The sequence below is a fragment of the Hemitrygon akajei genome, chromosome 4 (genome assembly GCF_048418815.1).
Source record: "Hemitrygon akajei chromosome 4, sHemAka1.3, whole genome shotgun sequence".
NCBI lineage: Eukaryota > Metazoa > Chordata > Chondrichthyes > Myliobatiformes > Dasyatidae > Hemitrygon > Hemitrygon akajei.
The window spans coordinates 85,036-109,942 of NC_133127.1; the positions used below are offsets into that span (position 1 = coordinate 85,036).

At 42.0% G+C, this 24,907-nt stretch overlaps 1 protein-coding gene across 1 annotated transcript in view; it reads left to right on the plus strand.

Annotated features, from left to right (window-relative positions):
• LOC140725861 (F-box only protein 41-like) overlaps positions 1–24,907 on the plus strand; it is a gene marked incomplete at its 5' end in the record, with an annotated part of 371,488 nt that overhangs the window by 78,394 nt on the left and 268,187 nt on the right. Inside the window, one exon of the mRNA XM_073041806.1 lies at positions 20,414–20,655. Coding sequence (XP_072897907.1) covers positions 20,414–20,655 — 242 coding nt within the window. The remainder of the gene's footprint in view (positions 1–20,413; positions 20,656–24,907) is intronic.

Sequence of the window (24,907 nt, forward strand, 5' to 3'; positions counted from 1 at the left end):
GGCCTGGCCTCCAGGGGTGTGGTTAGCAGCTTGCAAGGTACTCTGGTCTTGGTGGCTATCTCTTCGTCCAGCAGATTGCCCTCAACACCAGAATCCATTAAAGCGGATAGGGACAGGGACTGTTGTTGATAATTTACGGTTGCCGGGATCTGCATCTGCGTCTGGGGTGCTGAAGGGAGTATCATTTGGCTTACCAGAGCTCCCTTTCTCACTGGAGCCCTCCCTTTTGGCCGCTGAGGGCAAGTATCCCAGAAATGTCCTGGCTGGCCACAATAGTAGCAATCCCCAGCTCTCCACCTCTGAATTCGTTCGGCCAGGGAGAGACAGTTCCGTCCCAGCTGCACCGGTTCCTACCCCAGGGGGGTGGGAACAGTCGTAGCAGGAGCCACACTGGGAGCGGCTGGGGAAGGGGGGCTGGGTGAGACTGGTAAGGTGGACTGTGGGCTTCCCCGAGGAGCAGGACAACTGGTTCTCTCTCTCTCTCTGATGCTCCTGAAGTCGATAATCTAATAGAATAGGTAGTGAGATCAGAGAGTCCAGACAGTCTGTGTCATCCCTCGTGGCCAACTCATGGCAAAGCCATCCCGAGCGGTGCAGTTTGGGTAGCTGGGGTTCTTGGAGGGGATGGAGGAAAAGAAGCAGAGACCCGGTCCACTTGTTCACTGACCTTCTGCACATTCATGGTTAGTGTCTGAAGGTACTCCGTGATCTCCCGAAGCAGTTGGTTGTGGGCGCCCAATAGGTAGCCCTGGCTGGCCAGGGCCTGTTGTACAGGATCCATGTCCACTGGGTTCATCGTGGCCAGTTCTTTCTGTTGCAAGGACGTGGCGGTGGAACGAACCCAAGAGCAGAACATGGGCGTGGAGGCAGAGTCGGGATGCGTTATTAATGTAGCGAGCGTGGGGCCAGTATCCAGGAGCGATGCTTGACCTAGAACTGGTAGTCCTAAGAACCATGAAACAAGGTTACTCACACCAGAGTCAACCAGTGAACTGGCAGTTCCTTGTTGTGGTCACAGGGTTTTTATACTGCATTTGCTGATGGAAAGCAGATGTTTGTAGTTGGTGGAACCTGGGAATGATTGGAACCAAACGAGGTGATAGAGTCCCAATTCCTGAGGTAAATAGCCAGGTGTGCGATTGCCAGAAGGGACCATGAGAGTATATGGATTTCAGCAAGGCATTTGATAATATACCCCATTCAAGGCTTATTGAGAAAGTAAGGAGGCATGCGATCCAAGTGGACATTGCTTTGTGTATCCAGAACTGGCTTGCCCACAGAAGGGAAATAGTGGTTGTAGACGGGTCATGTTCTGCTTGGAGGTCGGTGACCAGTGGTGTGCCTCAGGGATCTGTTCTGGGACCCTTACTTTTCGTGATTTTTATAAATGGGCTGGATGAGGAAGTGAAGGGATGGGTAAGTAAGTTTGCTGATGACACAAAGGTTAGAGGTGTTGTGGATAGTGTGGAGGGCTGTCAGAGGTTACAGCAGGACATTGATAGGGTGCAAAACTGGGCTGAGAAGGGCAGATGGAGTTCAACCCAGATAAATGTGAGGTGGTTCATTCTGGTAGGTCAAATATGATGGTAGAATATAATATTAATGGTAAGACTCTTGGCAGAGTGGAGCATCAGAGGGATCTTGGGGTCCGAGTCCACTGGACACTCAAAGCTGCACAGGTTGACTCTGTGGTTAAGAAGGCATACTGTGCACTGGCCTTCATCAATCGTGGAAATGAGTTTAAGAACCGAGAGGTAATGTTGCAGCTATATAGGACCCTCATCAGACCCCACTTGAGTACTGTAAACACAAGGATATCTGCAGATGCTGGAAATTCAAACAACAACATATACAAAATGCTGGTAGAACACAGCAGGCTAGGCAGCATCTATAGGGAGAAGTGCTGTCAACGTTTCGGGCCGAGACCCTTCGTCAGTACTGTGCTCAGTTCTAGTGGCCTAGAACAGGAAGGACATGGAAACCATAGAAAGGGTGCAGAGGAGACTTACAAGGATGTTGTCTGGATTGGGGAGCATGGCTTATGAGAATAGTTTGAGTGAATTTGGCCTTTTCTCCTTGGAGTGATGGAGGATTCTTTCTTCCTATAGTGTGGCGACCAGAATTGAGCACAGTACTCAAGTGGGGTCTGACCAGGGTCCTATATAGCTGCAACATTACCTCTCAGTTCTTAAACTCATTTCCACGATTGATGAAGGCCAGTGCACAGTATGCCTTCTTAACCACAGAGTCAACCTTGTGCAGCTTTGAGTGTCCAGTGGACTCGGACCCCAAGATCCCTCTGATGCTCCACTCTGCCAAGAGTCTTACCATTAATACTATATTCTACCATCATATTTGTCCTACCAGAATGAACCACCTCACACTTATCTGGGTTGAACTCCATCTGCTTTGTGCCTAACTCTAAATTCACTCTTCAGGACCTTCTTTGCTTTTCCTTCCTATGCCATTGGTTCCAATATGTACCAAGACATCTGGCTGCTCTCCCTCCCCTTCCAACTTGCTGTGGATGTGATCTGAGACATCCCTGACCCTTGCACCTCACAGGCAACATGCCATATAGGTATCCCATTCTTGTGTACAGAATCTCTTATCTGTTCCTCTGACTATTGAGCCCCTATCACTACTGCTGCCCTCTTCTCCCTCTTTCCGTTCTGCACGCTCAGTGCCAGTAACTTGGTCTCCGTGACATTCCCTGGGCAGTCATCCCCTTCAACAGCATCCAAAATTGCTTCCAGAAATTCTAGCTATTGCTGGTCTGGTGTCATCCCTGCTATGTTCTTTTCCAATCAATTTTGGCCAACTCCTCTGTCATGCATTTTCCAGTCAATTCTGGCCAGGTCCTCTCTCATGCTGTTTCCAATCAATCCTGGTCAACTCTTCTCTCATGCCTACTTAGGAGTTTGCAAATATTTGGAGTGACACCTGTATTTTGACAAATTTCTTCAGATATGTAGTGGAGAGTATATTCACTGGCGGCATCAAAGACTGTTATTGAAACACTAATGCCCTTGAACAGAAAATGCTACAAAAATTGGATGGTGCCCAGTCTATGACAAGTGAAACCTTCCTCACCATTGAGCACATCAGCATGGAGCATTATCATAGGAATGCAGCATCTATTATCAGTCACCCCCCCCCCCCCCCAATACATGTTCTCTTTTCACTGCTTCAAGCAGGGAAGTGATGTTGAGGCTCAATAAGGCACTTGTGAGACCACACTTGGAGTATTGTGTGCAGTTTTGGGCTCCTTATTTTAGAAAGGATATACTGACATTGGAGAGGATTCAGAGAAGATTCACAAGAATGATTCAGAAATGCAAGGGTTACCTTATGAGGAACATCTGGCAGCCCTTGGGCTGTATTCCCTGGAATTAAGGAGAATGAGAGGGGATCTCATAGAAACATTCAGAATGTTAGAGCATAGAATAGTACAGCACATTACAGGCCCTTCGGCCCACAATGTTGTGCCGACCCTCAAACCCTGCCTCCCCACCTTAAATTCCTCCATATACCTGTCTAGTAATCTCTTAAACTTCACTAGTGTATCTGCCTCCACCATTGACTCAGGCAGTGCATTCCATGCACCAACCACTCCCTGAGTGAAAAACTTTCCTCTAGTATCCCCCTTGAACTTCCCTCCCCTTACCTTAAAGCCATGTCCTCTTGTACTGAGCAGTGGTGCCCTGGGGAAGAGGCGCTGGCTGTCACTTTGTCTATTACTCTTAATATCTTGTACACTTGTATCTTGTTAAAAGGCCTGAACAGTTCAGATATTGCAGTTACAGTTCAGATAGTGCAGTGGATGTGATCTACATGGATTTTAGTAAGGCATTTGACAAGGTTCCACATGGTAGGCTTATTCAGAAAGTCAGAAGGCATGGGTTCCAGGGAAGTTTGGCCAGGTGGATTCAGAATTGGCTTGCCTGCAGAAGGCAGAAGGTCGTGGTGGAGAGAGTACATTCTAATTGGAGGGTTGTGACTAGTGGTGTCCCACAAGGATCTGTTCTGGGACCTCTACTTTTTGTGATTTTTATTGATGACCTGCATGTGGGGGGAGAAGGGTGGGTTGGTAAGTTTACAAACGACACAAAGGTTGGTGGTGTTGTTGTAGATAGTGTAGAGGCTTGTCGAAGATTGCAGAGAGACATTGATAGGATGCAGAAGTGGGCTGAGAAGTGGCAGATGGAGTTCAACCCGGAGAAGTGTGAGGTGGTACACTTTGGACAGACAAACTCCAAGGCAGAGTACAAAGTAAATGGCAGGATACTTGGTAGTGTGGAGGAGCAGAGGGATCTGGGGGTACATGTCCACAGATCCCTGAAAGTTGCCTCACAGGTAGATAGGGTAGTTAAGAAAGCTTATGGGGTGTTAGCTTTCATAAGTGGAGGGATAGAGTTTAAGAGACGCGATGTAATGATGCAGCTCTATAAAACTCTAGTTAGGCCACACTTGGAGTACTGTGTCCAGTTCTGGTTGCCTCACTATAGGAAGGATGTGGAAGCATTGGAAAGGGTACAAAGGAGATTTACCAGGATGCTGCCTGGTTTAGAGAGTATGGATTATGATCAGAGATTAAGGGAGCTAGGGCTTTACTCTTTGGAGAGAAGGAGAATGAGAGGAGACATGATAGAGGTGTACAAGATATTAAGAGGAATAGACAGAGTGGACAGCCAGCGCCTCTTCCCCAGGGCACCACTGCTCAGTACAAGTGGACATGGCTTTAAGGTAAGGGGAGGGAAGTTCAAGGGGGATATTAGAGGAAGGTTTTTCACTCAGAGAGTGGTTGGTGCGTGGAATGCACTGCCTGAGTCAGTGGTGGAGGCAGATACACTAGTGAAATTTAAGAGACTACTAGACAGGTACATGGAGGAATTTAAGGTGGGGGGTTATATGGGAGGCAGGGTTTGAGGGTCGGCACAACATTGTGGGCCAAAGGGCCTGTAATGTGCTGTACTATTCTATGTTCTATATGCCAAAGTTATTTCCAATGGTAGAGGATTCTAGGACAAGAGGGCACAACCTCAGGATTGAAGGATGCGGAGAAATTACTTCAGTCAGAGAGTGGTAAATCTGTGGAATTTGTTGCCACGAGTGACTGTGGAGGCCAGGTCATTGGGTGTATTTAAGGCAGAGCTAGATAGGTTCTTGATTACCCAGGACATCAAAGGGTATGGGGTGAAAGCAGAGGAGTGGGGATGACTGGAAGAATTGGATTAACCCATGATTGAATAGCAAAGCAGACTCGATGGCCCAAATGGCCGACTTCTGCTCCTATATCTTATGGTCTTATGGATTTAATATGAGATTTTCCAACAGCATGTAACACATTCCTCAGAGAAATCAATTGGCAAAACTATTCTCTAACTTTTGCAGTTTAAAGAAGGATGTTTGACTGAAATGGTGAAAATGCCTCTTTTAGAGTCATATAGGCTATTCATCCCATCATGTCCATGCCAGTCAATGGGCATACATGCATATTAATGCTCATGCACTTTCGTAGCAGAAATAAATGTGCGGACTATTTTCTGACTTTCCTGCTGGCTGTGGGTGGAATAACAGCTTTTTTCAGCTGCTCCTAGTTTACTTTTCTTATTTTCCAAACTGATTTGAAACCTGTCTTACCATGTCTACAAGAACTGCTAAAGGTACTAAAAAAGAAGAAGATCCTTCTACATCTTTGGATTCTATTATTGAATTGCTGCAAAGACACAGAAAAGAGGCTTCCGAGGAATTTCAACGACTCAGAAAAGAATCTTCTGAAGAGTTCCAGTAACTCAGCTCTGAAATTAAACAGCTAGGTATAAAACTGGATTCTATTCGAAAAACCTTAACTGAGCATGATATACGAATAAAAGAGAATGAAGAAATCCTGTTGATTCTGGATGAGAAAATGTATGACCTGCAAGAACGTTATGAAAAACAATCCAAGGCTAATGAAGAATTAAGACAGAAGATTACTGATCTAGAAAATTTAAGAGACTACTAGACAGGTATATGGAGGAATTTACGGTGCGTTGATATATGGGAGGCAGGGTTTAAGGGTTGGCACAACATTGTATGCCGAAGGGCCTGTACTATTCTATGTTCTAAAACAGAAGCAGAAGAAATGATTTACGAATTCTTGGTCTCGAAGAGTTAACTGAAGGTGATCGCCCTACAGAATTCTTTGCAAACTTTCTGGTTCAGCTATTCCCTAATATTTTAAAGTCAATACCACTGATTGACCGAGCTCACAGAGTGCCTGGGAATAGAATGCTCAGAAATAGACCTCGTTCAGTAATAATCTGCTTTCATGAATTTCAGACAAAGGACCTTATAATTTATGAATCCTGTTGGAAAGGTATGATCGATTACAATGGCAAGGTGATTAGGATTGTCGAGGATTTCTCAGCAGAGGTCGTGATGGAGCGTGCTAAGTTTGAAAGTGTCATGTCAAAGCTGCTCAACAAAAATGTTAAACCTTCTTTACGGTATCCGGCTCGGCTCAGAATTACACTGAGGGATGGTTCAAAGGAATGTTTCCGTTCGAGTTTAGAGGTTCAGAAATTTTTTAAGTCAGAAAATTGACTGTTTATTATTTTTACATGAATAACTGCATATTTTACCTTTGGTAAACCTTTCTCTTTTTGAATCTTTTAAAGTTTTATTTTGAGAATAAGACTTTAACGTGCTAATACTTTGTATTTATATTATTTTATATTATACTTATTTTTCTAGAGTTCTTGATATCAGAATTAAGTGTCTCTTTTTTATCTGTTGTTTTGATTAGGTTGGAATACTTCTAACCTTGAAATTAATTTGGATCTAAGCCAGCAGGTTCTCTGGGGGATGTTATCATTAGCTGTAGGCGTCGTCTTTCTTTGGTCGACTTTCTCTCCTTGGGTGGGGGAGGGGGGTTTGGGTTTTTTTCCTGGAAGCTGTTTTGGATTCTTAGCTAAATCTGTTGCTTGGTTACCTTATCTCGAAGGTCACTGTTTAGTTTTATTAATCATTTCAGGGATTATCCTAACTTTTCTTTTAAATAGTATTAAAATGGATTATACTACTAACTTACTTAGTCTTAACGTGAAAGGGTTATATCACCCTGTGAAATGAAATAAGCTTTTTGCCTATATTAAAAAACTTAAGGTCCCAATTATTTTTTTACAAGAAACTCACATGCGTAACTCTGATAATTCACACCTTTTTAGCCGATGGAGAGGATTACACTTTCACTCTTGTTTTCAGGCCAAGTCTAGGGGAGTTTTGATTTTTATAGATGTAAGGTGTTTCTTCTTTCATGTTACTGCTAAGGCTAATAAAATGGCTTCTTTGCTATGTTAAAAGTAAAAATGCTTCTTTGTTATGTTAACTGATGAGAGAGTGCTTTCTCTTGCTGCTTGTTTGGGTTATAATTACTGATAACGAGAATTGTATTAATTTGTTAACCAATTAGGATAGATGTTATTCTTTCTTGTGGGTCTGTAACCTAGTGTTGCGCGGACTTTTGGGGAGTCGGCGCGAGGGGGTTAGAGGGAGAAGACGCGATGTTGTAAGCTGGGCGACGGAACAGACCCCGAGCGGGGGCTCCGAGGCCCAGGGTTTTCGGTGAGGAGAGGAGATGAGGACAGATTTGTGTGCAGAGTCTGGTCGACCACCCTGGTTGGTCACAGGTGGTGGGTCGAGGAGGTCGGAGGGGATCGAATGGTGGCAAGAAAACTTTGTTAACTGAGCTGCAATGGTTGTGCATGAAGTGGTTGGACTTTGATAAGTTTGGCGCCTTTTACTTTTCCTTTTATATTGTATCTCTCTCTATTAAGTACCTAGTTCCAGTATGATCTATAAAGTGTAATTATTTAATCGCATATGGTGTACTGTCTGTTATTTGGCATGGTGGGGACATCACACAGCATCTACACAGGCTGATTACCCAGTCTGGCGGAGCCGAAGGCTGCTCCCCCTAGACGAAAGCGAGCTGAGCAAGCCTGAGGCTTAACGGGGGCTACATAGATAATACAGTTCCCTTTGTTCAACACAAGGTAGTCTCTGATACTAATGGGTGTTTTGTTATAGTATCAGGGAAATTAGAGAATAAATTAATTGTATTTGCTAATGTATATGCTCCAGATATAGATGACCCAGGATTCCTTCAGCATTTTTTTCGTTTTTGCCTGATTTGAGTTTGTACTCATTGGTGATGGCAGGAGGCTTTAATTGCTGGTTAGATCTAGTTTTAGATCGGTCATCTTCTAAACCAGCAACACTTAATAAATCAGCTTTGTTTATTCACTCACTTTTAATGAAATGTGGTATTGTTGATATATGGAGCTTGTTGGCGTATTGTTGATACATCCAGCAGATAGAGAATATTAGTTTTTCTCTCATGTTCATCGTATGTATTCCAGAATTGATTTTTTTTATTGATAGCCAAATGATTCCACTAGTTTGATCTTGTGAATATAAAGAGATAGCTATCTCTGATCATGCTCCTGTGTTTTTATCCTTAAATCTTCCTGGTTTTCCTCAATCAGATTCTGGTGTTTTAATCTAACTTTGTTATCTGACGAGGATCTTTTAAAGTTCTTTGAGAGACAAATTATTCGCTTTTTTGAAGAGAATACAGTGGAGGAGACTTTTAGCCTTGTTATATGGGATGCCTTTAAGGCAAATATTAGAGGACAAATTTCTTATACTGCAACTGTTAAGAAAAAAGCTAATAAAGAGAGAATTAATTTAGCCAATCAGCTGAAACAATTAGACCAAGAATATGGCTTGGCTTCAGATCCTGTTCTATATAAAAGATGGGTTGAAATTAAAACTAAGTATGATCTTTTATTAACATACCTTATTGAATCTCAACTCCTAAAGGATAAAAGTCAATTTTATATTCATGGAGTAAAACAGGTAAATTATTGGCTAACCAAATTAAAACTTCTATTGCTAAATGACAGATTAAAGAAATTTGTCAAGACAACTGATCATTTGGAAATAAATGATACCTTTGAAGTATCTATTTTAAACTTTATAGTTCTGACCCTCCTAAAGATAATACTTTAATGAATAACTTTTTAGACCAATTAAATATTCCTACACTTTCTGTGGATATCCGAAAACAGTTGGATCAACCTATTTCTCATGAAGAAGTTGCCGAAGCTGTACGTTCACTGCACTCAGGGAAGGGTCCAGGTCCTGATGGATTTTCTGGAGAATTTTAAGGCTTTTTTTTCACTCCTTATACCTCATTTATGTTCAGTCTTTTCGGATTCTTTTAAGTTGGGAAGGTTGCCGCAATCTTTTTATGAAGCTTCTATTTCACTTATCCTTAAAAAGAATAAGAAACCCAACTGAATGTTTTCATATAGACTAATTTCCTTACTTAATGTTGATACTAAAATCCTATCTAAAGTTCTGGCTTGTAGGATTGAAAATATCTTACCATCTATCATTTCTGATGATCAGACTGGATTTATTAAAAACATATTCCCATTTTAATAATTACCAGTTATTAAATGTTTTCTATTCTTCTTCTAAGGAGATATCGGAATGTGTGATATCCTTAGACGCTGAGAAGGCTTTTGATTGGGTTGAATGGCACTATTTATTTAAAATTTTAGAAAAATTTAATTTTGGGTCCAATTTTACTCAATGGATTAAATTACTTTATGTATCTCCTTCTGTTCGGATTCTTACTAATTCTCAAAATTCTAAACCATTTAAACTTCAGGGTGGAACCAGACAAGGTTGTCCTTTGAGCCCTTTGCTCTTTGACCTGGCCTTGGAACCCTTAGCTATTGCCTTTCGAGAATCTAGTGATATCACTGGTATTTTGCAGAAGGGTACTACCCACAAAGTTTCACTTTATGCGGATGACTTACAGTTTTTTATTTCTAATGTTGAGACTTTGTTACCTTCTGCACTTTCTGTACTCTTGTTTTAGCCAGTTTTCTGGATATAAATTGAACCTACAGAAGAGTGAACTTTTTCCTTTGAATAATTTGGAATCAACTAATACTAATTTTCCTTTTAAAATTGTAAGAAACCAATTTACTTATTTGGGTGTAACAATGACTAAGAATTATAAATACTTATTCAAAGAAAATTTTCTTACTTTATTAAATTATATAAAAGAACATTATCAAATTGGTCGCCTCTTTCGTTATCATTGATTGGCCGAATTAATTCTATTAAAATAATTATCTTACCCAAATTTATATACCTCTTTCAGGCCTTACCTGTCTTTATTCCGAAATCCTTTTTTGATTCTCTTGACTCTTATATATGGAAAAATAAACGTCTTCGACTGAATAAAGTTCATCTCCAGAAAGTTAAAAAAGAATGGAGGTTTAACTTTACCAAATTTTAGGTTTTATTATTGGGCAGTTAATATACAGAATCTGGCATTTTGATTATATTAATCATGAGGACTGTCCAGGGTGGGTTTCTTTAGAAGTTAACTCTGTTAATAAATTCTGTATCATCTCTCTTTTGGGATCTTCACATCCTTTATCTTTAAGTTAAATAACTGAAAATGTTGTAGTTAAACATACCTTGAGGATCTGGATACAATTTAGAAAACACTTTGGTTTATTGGGATTTTCCCTTTCTAGTCCCATTTTTCTTAATTACTTTTTAAGCTCTCTATGACTGATGTAGTTTTTAAACAATGGAATATTAAATGTTTCCAAGATCTGTTTGTTGGAGGAAGTCTTTCTTTGTTGAAACAACTGTCAACTAAATATAGTTTAGCAAAAACCTATTTTTTTCAATATTTACAAATTAAAAACTTCTGCGATCTCAATTATATATATTTCCTAAAAGTCCTGATAAGAACTTATTGGATGAAATTCTTAATTTGAAACCTTTTTATAATGGTTTAATATCCAATATTTATATGTTGATGGGAATGAGAAATGATTCTTTAGGCAAAATCAAAAATCTTTGGTAACAAGATCTACAGACTTCAATTTCTGAAGAAACTTGGAATGAAATTTTTAAACTGGTTAATACTTCATCGTTATGTGCCAGTCATTCCCTCCTACAATTTAAATTGGTCCATAGGGCTTATATGACACAGGATAAGCTATCTCATTTTTATATGGATATATCTCCCTATTGTGATAGGTGTAACAATGGAGAATTTTCATTCATTCATATGTTTTGGACATGTCCAAGTCTTGAAAAATATTGGAAGGAAGTATTCCAAACTTTTTCTGTACTTTTTAAAGTAAATTTTAAGCCTAATCCTTTGACTGCCTTATTTGGTAGTGTTGTTGGGAAAGATATCATTTTGAAGACATCTGACTCGCACATTCTGGCTTTTATCTCTCTCATGGCTAGAAGAGCGCTCTTGCTTAAATGGAAGGATGCTACTCCGCCTAATCATGCTCAGTGGTTACAGGATGTTATGGCATGCTGAAATTTAGAAAAGATTTGTTGTTCAGTTTCTGAATCTAACCAAGATTTTCAAAAATTTGTGGAGACCATTTTTGAATTATTTTCAAAACCTTTTATTTCCCGTTAAAGTACAGAAGCTGGTTAATAGCATATTTCACTATCTGATAAGGTTATAATGTTTTTTTTTCCTTTTTTTCTTTACCAAACAGCTTTGGCTTTGGTACTGGGTTTAGATATAGATATATATGTGTGTGTGTGTGTGTATATATATATATATATATATATATAAAATTATTTATATCTCAACATACGAATTAATCTAATCTACATGAATATAGGGTAAGGAGTTTGTCAATGTGATTCAATTATAATGTATTTGGTATTATATCTTTTTGTTTTATAATATGTTTCTTCTTGAACTCTGTATTCTTCTATGTAGAAATTAATACAAATATTGAAAAAGACTATTTTCTAAATGGGGAGAAAATGCAGGAATCAGAGATGCAGAAGGTCTTGGGAGTCCTTGAAGGTTAACTTGCAGGTTGAGTTGGTGGTGAAAAAGGCAAATGCCATGTTAGCATTCATTTCAAGAAGTCTGGAATATAAGAGCAGGGATGTGATGCTGAGGCTTCATAAGGCACTGGTGAGGCCTCACCTTTAATGTTGTGAACAGTTTTGGGCCTTTCATCTTAGAAAAGATGTGCTGGCATTGGAAAGGGTCAAGAGAATTAAACATTTGAAGGCTCTGGGTCTGTACTCGCTGGAATTCAGAAGGATCTAATTGAAACCTTCTGACTATTGAAAGGCCCAGACAGAGTTGCTGTGGAAAGGATGTTTCCCATGGTGGAAGAGTGTAGCACAAGAGGGCACAGCCTCAGGATAGAAGGGTACCCTTTCAAAACAGAGATGTAGAGAAATCTCTTTAGCCAAAGGGTGGTGAACTTGTGGAATTTGTTGCCACATGTAGCTGTGGAGGCCAGGTTGTTGGGTGTATTTAAGGACGAGATTGATAGGTTATTGATTGGACATGGCATCAAAGGTTATGGGATGAAGACTGGGAACTGGGGTTGAGGAGGAGAAGGAAAAAGGATCAGCTATGATTGAATGGTGGTGCAGACTCGATGGGCCAGATGGCCTAATTCTGCTCCTATGTCTTATGGCCTTAATCCTATTTTCTGTTTTATGGCCTTAATCCTATTTTCTAGGATTAACTACCTATAACTATCTATGCTTTCCTCTTAGGACATACTCTTTCATCCAGGCAGCATCCTGGTAAATCTCTGCACTCTCTCTAAGGCTTCCAGGTCCTTCCAATTATGAGGCGACCAGTACTGAACTGTCTGAGTGTGTTCTGACCAGCAATTTCTAGAGCTACAGCATTACTTTATGGCTCTAAACTCTGTCCTCTGACTAAAGGAGGCCAACATACCATATGCCTTTTAACCACCCTATTAACATGCGTGGCAACTTTGTGGGATCTATCCTCCGATAATTCTTGTTTAAACCTGATGGAGGAGCAGTAGCAAGGATATTAATCCCCCTCCAGTTCAGGTGCAAACTGTCTCATCTGTATAGGTACCACCTTCCCTGGAAGAGAGCCCAATTATCAAAATTTCTGATGTCCTGTCTCATACACCATCTCCTTGGTCAAGTTTCAAACTGTTTTATCTTCCAAATTCTAACCTCACTAGTATGTGGCATGAGAATACAACCCTGGATGTCCTGTCCTTTAACCATATAACCACATAAACATATAACAATTACAGCACGGAAACAGGCCATATCGGCCCTTCTAGTCCGTGCCAAACGCTTACTCTCTCCTAATCCCACTGACCCGCACTCAGCCCATAACCCTCCATTCCTTTCCTGTCCATATACCTATCCAATTTTGCTTTAAATGACAATACCGAACCTGCCTCTACCACTTCTACTGGAAGCTCATTTCCACACAGCTACCACTCTCTGAATAAAGAAATTCACCCTCATATTACCCTTAAACTTTTGCCCCCTAAGTCTCAACTCATGTCCTCTTGTTTGAATCTCCCCTACTCTCAATGGAAAAAGCCTATCCACGTCAACTCTATCTATCCCCCTCATAATTTTAATTACCTCTATCAAGTCCCCCCTCAACCTTCTACGCTCCAAAGAATAAAGACCTAACATGTTCAACCTTTCTCTGTAACTTAGGTGCTGAAACCCAGGTAACATTCTAGTAAATCTCCTCTGTACTCTCTCTATTTTGTTGACGTCTTTCCTATAATTCAGTGACCAGAACTGTACACAATACTTACTCCAAATTTGGTCTCACCAATACCTTGTACAATTTTAACATTACATCCCAACTCTTATACTCAATACTCTGATTTATAAAGCCCAGCATACCAAAAGCTTTCTTCACACCCTATCCACATGAGATTCCACCTTCAGGGAACTATGCACCATTATTTCTAGATCACCCTGTTCTACTGCATTCCTCACTGCCCTACCATTTACCATGTATGTCTTATTTTGATTAGTCCTACCAAAATGTAGCACCTCACACTTATCAGCATTAAACTCCATCTGCCATCTTTCAGCCCACTCTTCTAACTGGCCTAAATCTCTCTGCAAGCTTTGAAAACCTACTTCATTATCCACAACGCCACCTACCTTAGTATCATCTGCATACTTACTAATGCAATTTGCCACCCCATCATCTGGATCATTAATGTATATGACAAACAACGTTGGACCCAGTACAGATCCCTGAAGCACACCACTAGTCACTGGCCTCCAACCTGACAAACAGTTATCCACCACTACTCTCTGGCATCTCCCATCCAGCCACTGTTGAATCCATTTTACTACTTCAATATTAATACCTAACGATTGAACCTTCCTAACTAGCCTTCCATGCAGAACTTTGTCAAAGGCCTTACTGAAGTCCATATAGACAACATCCACTGCTTTACCCTCGTCAACTTTCCTCGTAACCTCTTCAAAAAATTCAATAAGATTTGTCAAACATGACCTTCCACGCACAAATCCATGCAGACTGTTCCTAATCAGTCCCTGTCTATCAAGATAATTATATATACCATCTCTAAGAATACTTTCCATTAGTTTACCCACCACTGACGTCAAACTGACAGGCCTATAATTGCTAGATTTACTCTTAGAACCCTTTTTAAACAATGGAACCACATGAGCAATATGCCGATCCTCTGGCACCATCCCCATCTCTAATGACATTTGAAATATTTCTGTCAGAGCCCCTGCTATTTCTACACTAACCTCCCTCAAGGTCCTAGGGAATATCCTGTCAGGACCCGGAGATTTATCCACTTTTATATTCCTTAAAAGCACCAGTACTTCCTCCTCTTTAATCGTCATAGTTTCCATAACTTCCTTACTTGTTTCCCTTACCTTACACAATTCAATATCCTTCTCCTTAGCGAATACCGAAGAAAAGAAATTGTTCAAAATCTCCCCCATCTCTTTCAGCTCCACACATAGCTGTCCATTCTGATTCTCTAAGGGACCAATTTATCTCTCACTATCCTTTTGCTATTAATATAACTGTAGAAACCCTTCAGATTTATTTTCACCTTACTTGCCAAAGCAATCTCGTATCTTTTACCTTTTCTAATTTCTTTCTTAAGATTCTTCTTACATTCTTTATATTCCTTGAGCACCTCATTTACTCCATGCTGCCTATATTTATTGTAGATAGCTCTCTTTTTCCTAACCAAGTTTCCAAAATCCCTTGAAAACCATGACTCTCTCAAAATTTTAACCTTTCCTTTCAACCTAACAGGAACATAAAGATTCTGTACCCTCAAAATTTCACCTTTAAATGACCTCCATTTCTCTATTACATCCTTCCCATAAAACAAATTGTCCCAATCCACTCCTTCTAAATCCTTTCAGATCGCCTCAAAGTTAGCCTTTCTCCAATCAAAAATCTCAACCCTGGGCCCAGTCCTATCCTTCTCCATAATTATATTGAAACTAATGGCATTGTGATCACTGGACCCTAAGTGCTCCACAACACATACCTCCATCACCTGACCTATTTCATTCCCTAACAGAAGATCCAACACTGCCCCTTCTCTAGTTGGTACCTCTATGCATTGCTGCAAAAAACTATCCTGCACACATTCTGCAAACTCCAAACCATCCATCCCTTTTACAGTATGGGCTTCCCAGTCTATGTGTGGAAAATTAAAATCTCCCACAATCACAACCCTGTGCTTACGACAAATATCTGCTACCTCCTTGCAAATTTGCTCCTCCAATTCTCACTCCCCATTAGGTGGTCTATAATATACCCCTATAAGTGTTACTACACCGTTCCCATTCCTCAATTCCACCCAGATAGCCTCCCTAGACAAGCCCTCTAATCTATCCTGCCAGAGCACCGCTGTAATATTTTCTCTGACAAGCAACGCAACACCTCCCTCTCTTATCCCTCCGATTCTATCACACCTGAAGCAACGAAATCCAGGAATATTTAGTTGCCAGTCACACCCCTCCTGCAACCATGTTTCACTAATAGCTGCAACATCATATTTCCAGGTATCAATCCATGCTCTAAGCTCATCCACCTTTCTTACAATGCTCCTAGCATTAAAATAAATGCATTTAAGAAATTCTCCACCTCTTCCTCTCTGTTTATCTCTAACTACAAAGAACTTTACTGTCTTCTTTTTCTTCCTTCTCCCATACATCTGTTCCTACACTCTGGTTCCCCTCCCCCCCTCATATCTAGTTTAAATCCACTGGAGCCTCTCTAGCAAACCTACCTGCAAGAATATTTGTCCCCCTCCAGTTCAGATGTAAACCGTTCCGCCAGAACAGGTTCCACCTTCCCTGGAAAACTGCCCAATTATCTATAAATCTGAAGCCCTCCCTCCTGCACCACGTCTTCAGCCACGTGTTGATCTGCACTATCTTACTATTTCTAAACCCACATGCACGTGGCACTGGTAGCAATCTTGAGATTGCTATCCTGGAGGTCCTGTCCTTTAACTTGGCACCAAGCTCCCTAAACTCACCTTTCAGGACCTCCTCACTCTTCCTACCCAAGTCATTGGTCCCTACATGGACCACGACATCCGGCTGCTCACCCTCCCTCTTGAGAATACTGAGAAAGCGCGGACCCTGGCACCAGAGAGGCAACACAGATTCTCGATCTCTTCCACAAAACCTCCTATCTGTCCCCCTAACTATCGAATCCCCTATCACTACTGCTCTCCTCTTTTCCCTCCGTCCCTTCTGAACTGAGGGTCCGGTCTCGGTGCCAGAGACGCAACCACTGCAACTTGTCCCTGGTTGGTCGTCCCCACCAACAGTATCCAAAACGGTATACTTATTGTTGATGGGAACAGCCACAGGGGTGCTCTGCTCTTCCTGTCTATTCCCCTTCCCTCTCCTGACAGTCACCCAACTACCTGTCTCCTGACTCCTAGGGGTGACTATCTCCCTGAAACTCCTGTGTATTTCTGCCTCTGCCTCCCGAATGATCCGAAGTTCATCCAGCTCCAGCTCCAGTTCCCTAACACAGTTTGTCAGGAGCTGCAGCTGGATGCACCTTTCACAGGTGTAGTCATCAGGGACAGCTGTGCTCGTCCTGACTTCACACTTACTGCAAACCGAGCACTCAACTGCCCTAACTGCTTCCTCCATTACCTACTCCTAAGCTAATTAGATTAATTAAAGGAGCTTACCTGGCCTTACCTCACCTGGAGTGAAGCTCGTACTCAGCCTCTGCTCGCTATTTAAATTCTCCCGCTGCCTCACGGGCCGACTTTCACGCGCTTGCACAGTTGTGCCCCGTTCAAACCTGTTCTTGCCGAAGCCTGATTGAGCCAAAGCCGACCCACTCTGCCTCAGTTCACTCCGATGATGGCCGCTGTATATGGCAGTCTTCCTTTTTAAACATTTGGCACGCTATGTCACGCACCTGCGCAGTTTAGCCTCTTTGCCGCGATCAGTTAAAAAAAAACAGCTCCTCTCCAAGCTTCTTTTACCTCTTCCCTCTCCGCCTCTTGCTGCCATTTTTGCACCTTATTCACTTTGCACCTAATTTCCTGAACTTACTTTACAGGGCCTTGTCACCAGTCCTGCCCATGTCATTGTTACTGATGCAAACCACAACCTTTGACTGCTACCCCACCACCTTAAGAGTTCTATGGATTCAGTCTGAGATGTCTCTGATCTCTGAGGACAGGAAAATTTTTAATTGGGGAAGGGCAAATTATGAGGCTATAAGGCTAGAACTTGTGGCTGTGAATTGGGATGATGTTTCTGCAGGGAAATGTACCATGGACATGTGGTCGATGTTTAAGGATCTCTTGCAGGATGTTAGGGATAAATTTGTCCCGGTGAGGAAGATAAAGAACGGTAGGGTGAAGGAACAAGTGAAGTGGAAAATCTAGTCAGGTGGAAGAAGGCAGCATACATGAGGTTTAGGAAGCAAGGATCAGATGGGTCTATTGAGGAATATAGGGTAGCAAGAAAGGAGCTTAAGAAGGGGCAGAGAAGAGCAAGAAGGGAGCATGAGAAGGCCTTGGTGAGTAGGATAAAGGAAAACCCCAAGGCATTCTTCAATTATGTGAAGAACAAAAGTATGACAGAAGTGAAGGTAGGACCGATTAGAGATAAAAGTGGGAAGATGTGCCTGTAGGCTGTGGAAGTGGGCGAGGTCCTCAATGAATACTTCTCTTCGGTATTCACCACTGAGAGGGAACTTGATGATGGTGAGGACAATATGAGTGAAGTTGATGTTAATATTAAGGGAGAGGAGGTGTTGGAGTTATTAAAATACATTAGGACGGATAAGTCCCCGGGGCCTGACGGAATATTCCCCAGGCTGCTCCACGAGGCAAGGGAAGAGATTGCTGAACCTCTGGCTAGGATCTTTATGTCCTCTTTGTCCAGGGGAATGGTACCGAAGGATTGGAGGGAGGCGAATGTTGTCCCCTTGTTCTAAAAAGGTAGTAGGGATAGTCCAGGTAATTATAGACCAGTGAGCCTTACGTCTGTGGTGGAAAAGCTGTTGGAAAAGATTCTTAGAGATAGGATCTATGGGCATTTAGAGAATCATGGTCTGATCAGGGACAGTTAGCATGGCTTTGTGAAGGGCAGATCTTACCTAACAAGCCTGATAGAGTTCTTTGAGGAGATGACCAGGCATATAGATGAGGGTAGTGTAGTGGATGTGATTTACATGGATTTTAGTAAGGCATTTGACAAGGTACCATGCGGTAGGCTTATTCAGAAAGTCAGAAGGCATGTGATCCAGGGAAGCTTGGCCAGGTGGATTCAGAATTGGCTTGCCTGCAGAAGGCAGAGGGTGTGGTGGAGGGAGTACTTTCAGATTGGAGGGTTGTGATTAGTGGTGTCCCACAAGGATCTGTTCTGGGATCTCTACTTTTTGTGATATTTATTAACGACCTGGATGTGGGGGTAGAAGGGTGGGTTGGCAAGTTTGCAGACGACACAAAGGTTGCTGGTGTTGTAGATAGTGTAGAGGATTGTCGAAGATTGCAGAGAGACATTGATAGGATGCAGAAGTGGGCTGAGCAGTGGCAGATGGAGTTCAATTCGGAGAAGTGTGAGGTGGTACACTTTGGAAGGACAAACTCCAAGGCAGAGTACAAAGTAAATGGCAGGATACTTGGTAGTGTGGAGGAGCAGAGGGATCTGGGGGTACATGTCCACAGATCCCTGAAAGTTGCCTCACAGGTAGATAGGGTAGTTAAGAAAGCTTATGGGGTGTTAGCTTTCATAAGTCGAGGGATAGAGTTTAAGAGACGCGATGTAATGATGCAGCTCTATAAAACTCTATTTAGGCCACATTTGGAGTACTGTGTCCAGTTCTGGTCACCTCACTATAGGAAGGATGTGGAAGCATTGGAAAGGGTACAGAGGAGATTTACCAGGATGCTGCCTGGTTTAGAGAGCATGGATTATGACCAGAGATTAAGGGAGCTAGGGTTTTACTCTTTGGAGAGAAGGAGGATGAGAGGAGACATGATAGAGGTGTACAAGATATTAAGAGGAATAGACAGAGTGGACAGCCAGCGCCTCTTCCCCAGGGCACCATTGCTCAGTACAAGAGGACATGGCTTTAAGGTAAGGGGATGGAAGTTCAAGGGGGATATTAGAGGAAGGTTTTTCACTCAGAGAGTGGTTGGTGCGTGGAATGCACTGCCTGAGTCAGTGGTGGAGGCAGATACACTAGTGAAGTTTAAGAGACTGTTTGACAGGTATATGGAGGAATTTAAGGTGGGGGGTTATATGGGAGACAGGGTTTGAGGGTCGGCACAGCATTGTGGGCCAAAGGGCCTGCAATGTGCTGTACTATTCTATATGTTCTGTATGATCCTGACACCCGGGAGGCAACATATCATCCATAACAACCTTGATCCACATTACATGCTAGCCTCTTCTCTACCCCTTCTCTCTTCCCTTCTATCTTGATGTAGAATTCTGACTCAGAACATTAATTGTCTATTTCCCTCAATAGATACTACTGTAGCTTTTGGCACTTTGGTTCATTGTTCGTTCATTATGTGCCATGTCACACAATATAGGAGATAATGGTCTTTCCATGACCATGATTGTTCTTGGCAGATTGTTCTACGGAAGTGGTTTACCATTGACTTCTTCTGGGCAGTGTCTTTACAAGATGGGTGATCTCAGACATTATCAATACTCTTCAGAGATTGTTTGCCTAGCGTAACCAGGATTTGTGGTTTGCACCAACTGCTGACATGACCATCCACCACCTGCTCCCATGGCTTTACGTGACCCTGATCAAGGTGGGGTGAGAAGGGGGGGCTAAGTAGGTGCTGCACTTTGCCCAAGGGTGACTTGCAGGTTAGCAGAGGGAAGGAGCGCCCTACACCTCCTTTGGTACAGATGTATATCCACCTTGCCACTCAATGATTCATTGTATAACATTAATTTATGTATTCATTTTTCTTTAAAGTTTGAAGCTTGTTTATTGTGTCCTGCTTTAATTTGTCCATAGGTAATGCCAAAGCAGTTAATTACAAAACAGCCAAACATCAGAAGAGCAGTCCCTCACGATCAAATGAAGTCATCAGCCCTGAGGTGCTGAAGATGCGAGCAGCACTATTTTGTATTTTCACATACCTGGACACCAAGACATTATTGCAAACAGCTGAAGTCTGTCGGGACTGGAAATATGTGGCTAGACATCCAGCAGTTTGGACCAGAGTTCTACTGGAGAATGCCAGAGTGTCTTCTAAGGTATTAAGTGTACAAATTTGTATCACACTTCTATGCTATCAGATAATTAGCATTATTATCATTATAATGTATTGTTTTCTGGCAGCAGTACCATGCAAGCCATAAAAATTACTATCAGTTACAATAGATAGGTAGATAATGCAAAAGAAATAGCTAGTTAGTGTTCATGGATTCATAAACTGTTCAAAAATTTGATGTTGGTGGGGAAGAGGTTGTTCTTAAAACATTGAGTTTGGATTTTAAGGCTTCTGTACTTCCACTCTGATTGTAGTAATGAAATGAGGGCATGTCTCAGATGGAGAAGGTCCTTAATGGTGCACAATTGTTAAATGTAACAGTCCTGTAATGAACCAAGTCGGTCCATATTAACCAAGAATATATTACTATATTTAGGTAGGACCAATTAATTGGTTCTGGTGGGGATGTCTTTCATAACCTCACAACTGCCCTGATGAAGGGTCCTTGCCCAAAATAATTGACTTTTTATTCTTCTCCATGTTGCTGCCTGACCTGCTGATCCTCCTGCATATAAGACCATAAGACAAAGGAGCAGAGTTAGTCCATATGGATCATCAAGTCTGCTCCGCCATTCAATCATGGCTGATCCTTTTTATTCTCCTCCTCAACCCCATTTCCCGGCTTTCTCCCTGTAGCCTTTGATGCCATGTCCAATCAAGAACCTATCAATCTCTCCCTTAAACACACCCAATGACCTGGCCTCTACAGTTGCACATGGCAACAAATTCCTCAAATTCACCACTCTCTGGCTCAAGAAATTTCTCCACATCATTGTTTTGAATGGATGCCCCTCTCCTGAGGCTGTGCCCTCTTGTCCTAGACACTCTCATCATGGGAAACATCCTTTCCACATCTACTCTGTATAGGCCTTTCAACCTTCAATAGGTTTCAATGAGATTCCCCAACCCCCACCATCCTACTGAATTCCAGCAAGTACAGACCCAGAGCCATCAAGCATTCCTGGTATGATAACCCTTTCATTCCTGGAATCATCCTTGTGAACCTCCTCTGGACCCTCTCCAATGCCACCACATCACATCTAAAACTGTACAAAATACTCAAGGTGAGGCCTCACCAGTGCCTTATATAGCCTCAGCATCACATCCCAGCTCTTGTATTCTAGACCTCTTGAAATGTATCTAACGTGGCATTTGCCTTCCTCACCACCAACTCAACCTACAAGTTTACCTTTAGGGTGTTCTGCACAAGACTCCCAAGTCCCTTTGCATCTCAGATTTTTGGACTTTTCCCCATTTAGAAAATAGTCTGCACACCTATTTCTACTACCAAATTGCATGACCATGAATTTTCCAACATTATATTTCATTTGTCACTTCCTTGCCCATTCTCCTAATCTGTCTAGGTACTGCATCCTACCTATTTCCTCAACACTACCTGCCCCTCCACCATTCTTAATATCATCTGCAAACTTGGCAACAATACCATCTAAATCATTTCCTTACAGCATAAAAAGAAGTGGTCTGAACACCGACCCCTGCGGAACACCACTATTCACTGGCAGCCAAACAGATAAGGATTCTTTTTTTCCCACTCATTGCCGTCTTACAATCAGCCAATGCTCTAACCATGTTACTAAATTTCCTGTGTACCATGGGCTCTTAAATTGGTAAGCAGCCTCATGTATGACACCTTGTCAAAGGCCTTCTGAAAATCCAAATATACAACATTCACTGCATCCCCTTTATCTATCCTACATGTAATCTCCTCAAAGAATTCCAATAGGTTTGTGAGGCAGGATTTTTACTTAAGGAAACAATACTGACTGTGTCCTATCTTGTCCTGTGTCACCAAGTACTCCAGCACCTTGTCCTTAACAATTGAATGCAACATCTTCCCAACCACTGAGGTCAGGCTAACTGGTTGATAATTTCCTTTCTGCTGCCTTCCTCCTTTCTTAAAGAGTGAAGTGACAGTTGCAATTTTCCAGTCCTCTGGTACAATGCCAAGAATCCAATGATTTTGGAAAGATCATTTCTAATGCCACCACAATCTCTAATGCTGTCTCTTTCAGAACCCTAGGGTGCAGTTCTTCTTGACTGGGTGACTTTTGTACTTTTAGTTCTTCCAGCTTTATGAGTACCTTCCCCCTTGTAATAGTAACTGCACTCACTACAACATCTGGCACACTGCTAGTGTCTTCCACAGTGAGACTGATGCAAAATACTCATTTAGTTCTCACAACTGAATTCAGTTTTAGATTACTGAAGTTAATTTAGTTAGAAACATAGAAAACCTACTGCACAATACAGGTCCTTTGGCCCACAAAGCTGTGCCGAACATGTCCTTACCTTAGAAATTACCTAGGGTAACCCATAGCTCTCTATTTTCCTAAGCTCCATGTACATATCCAGGAGTCTCTTAAAAGACCCTATCGTATCTGCCTCCACCACCACTGCTGGCAGCCCATTCCACACACACACCAATCTCTGCGTAAAAAATACTTACCCCTGATATCTCCTCTGTACCTACTTCCAAGCACCTTAAAACTATGCCCTCTTGTTCTAACCATTTCAACCCTGGGAAAAAAGCCACATGATCAATGCCTCTCATCATCTTATACATCTCTATCAGGTCACCTCTCATCCTCTGTCACTCAGCCTCTTCTCATAAGACATGCTCTCCAATCCAGGCAAATTCCTCGTAAATCTCCTCTCCACCCTTTTTATGGCTTCCACATCCTTCCTGTAGTGAGGTGACCAAAACTGAGCACAGTACTCCAAGTAGGGTCTGATCAGGGTCCTATATAGCTGAAACATTACCTCTCGATTCTTAAACTCAATCCCACGATTCATGAAGGCCAATTCACCATATGCCTTCTTAACCACAAAGTCAACTGCGCATTAACTGTGAGTGTCCTATGGACTTAGACCCCAAAATCCCTCTGATCCTCCACACTGCCAAGAGTCTTAACATTAATGCTATATTCTGCCATCATATTTGACCTACCAAACTGAACCACCTCACACATATCTGGGTTTTACTCCATCTGAAATTTCTCAGCCCAGTTTTGTATCCTATCAATGTCCCGCTGTAACCTCTGACTGCCCACCACACTATCCACAGCACACCCAACCTATGTATCATCAGCAAATTTACTAACCCATCCCTCCACTTCCTCATCCAGGTCATTTATAAAAATCACGAAGAGTAAGGATCCCAGAACAGATCCCGGAGGCACACTACTGGTCACCGGCCTCCATGCAAAATATGACCCGTCTATAACCACTCTTTGCTTTCTGTGGACAAGTCAGTTCTGGATCCACAAAACAATGTCCCCTTGGATATCGTGCCTCCTTACTTTCTCAATAAGCCTTGCATGAGGTACCTTATCAAATGCCTTGCTGAAATCCACATACTCCGCATCTACAGTTCTACCTTCATTAATGTGTTTAGTCACACAAGGAGTAGGCATCCCAGAATAAATCCCTGAGGGACACCACTGGTCACTGATTAGTTCAGTTTTAGATTACTGAAGTTAATTTTAGAACATGGAACATAGACCAGTACAGCACAACAACAGGCTCTTCAGCCTGCAATGTAATGTGAACTAAATTAGTTATCAAAATGTCCAGCTAAACTAAACTCTTCTGTCTACACAATGTCCATATCCTTCTATTCTCTGCACATTTATGTGGCTATCTAAAAGCCTCTTAAACACCCTTTCGTATTTACCTCCACTACCATCCCCGGCACTGCATTTCAGGCACCCACCGTTTTAAAAAGAAAACTCCCTACACATCTCTACTGAACCTGCTCCCTGTCACTTTAAATGCATGCACTCTGGTATTAGAGATTTAACTCTGAGAAAAAGATATTGGCTGTATTCAATCTATGCTTCCTATTATCAGGTCTTCCCTCAGCCTCTGATGTTTCAGAGAAAAGCTCAAGTTTGTTCAACCTCTTGTTACAGCACATACACTCCAATCCAGACGGCATTCTCCTTCTGCACCTTCCCTTGACATCCTTCCTATAATGGGGTGACCAGAACTGAATGCAGTACCCCAGATGTGGCCCAACTCGAGTTTTATAAAGCTGCAACATAACTTCCTGACTTCCAAACTCATTTCTTCAACAAGTGAAAGAGAAGCCTGCTTTCTTTACCACCCTAACAACCTGTGTAGCCACTTTCACTGTGTACCCATGGACTTGGACTCCAAGGTCCATTTGTAAATCTGCACTCTTCGAGAGTCCTGTTACTAACAGCGTAATGTCA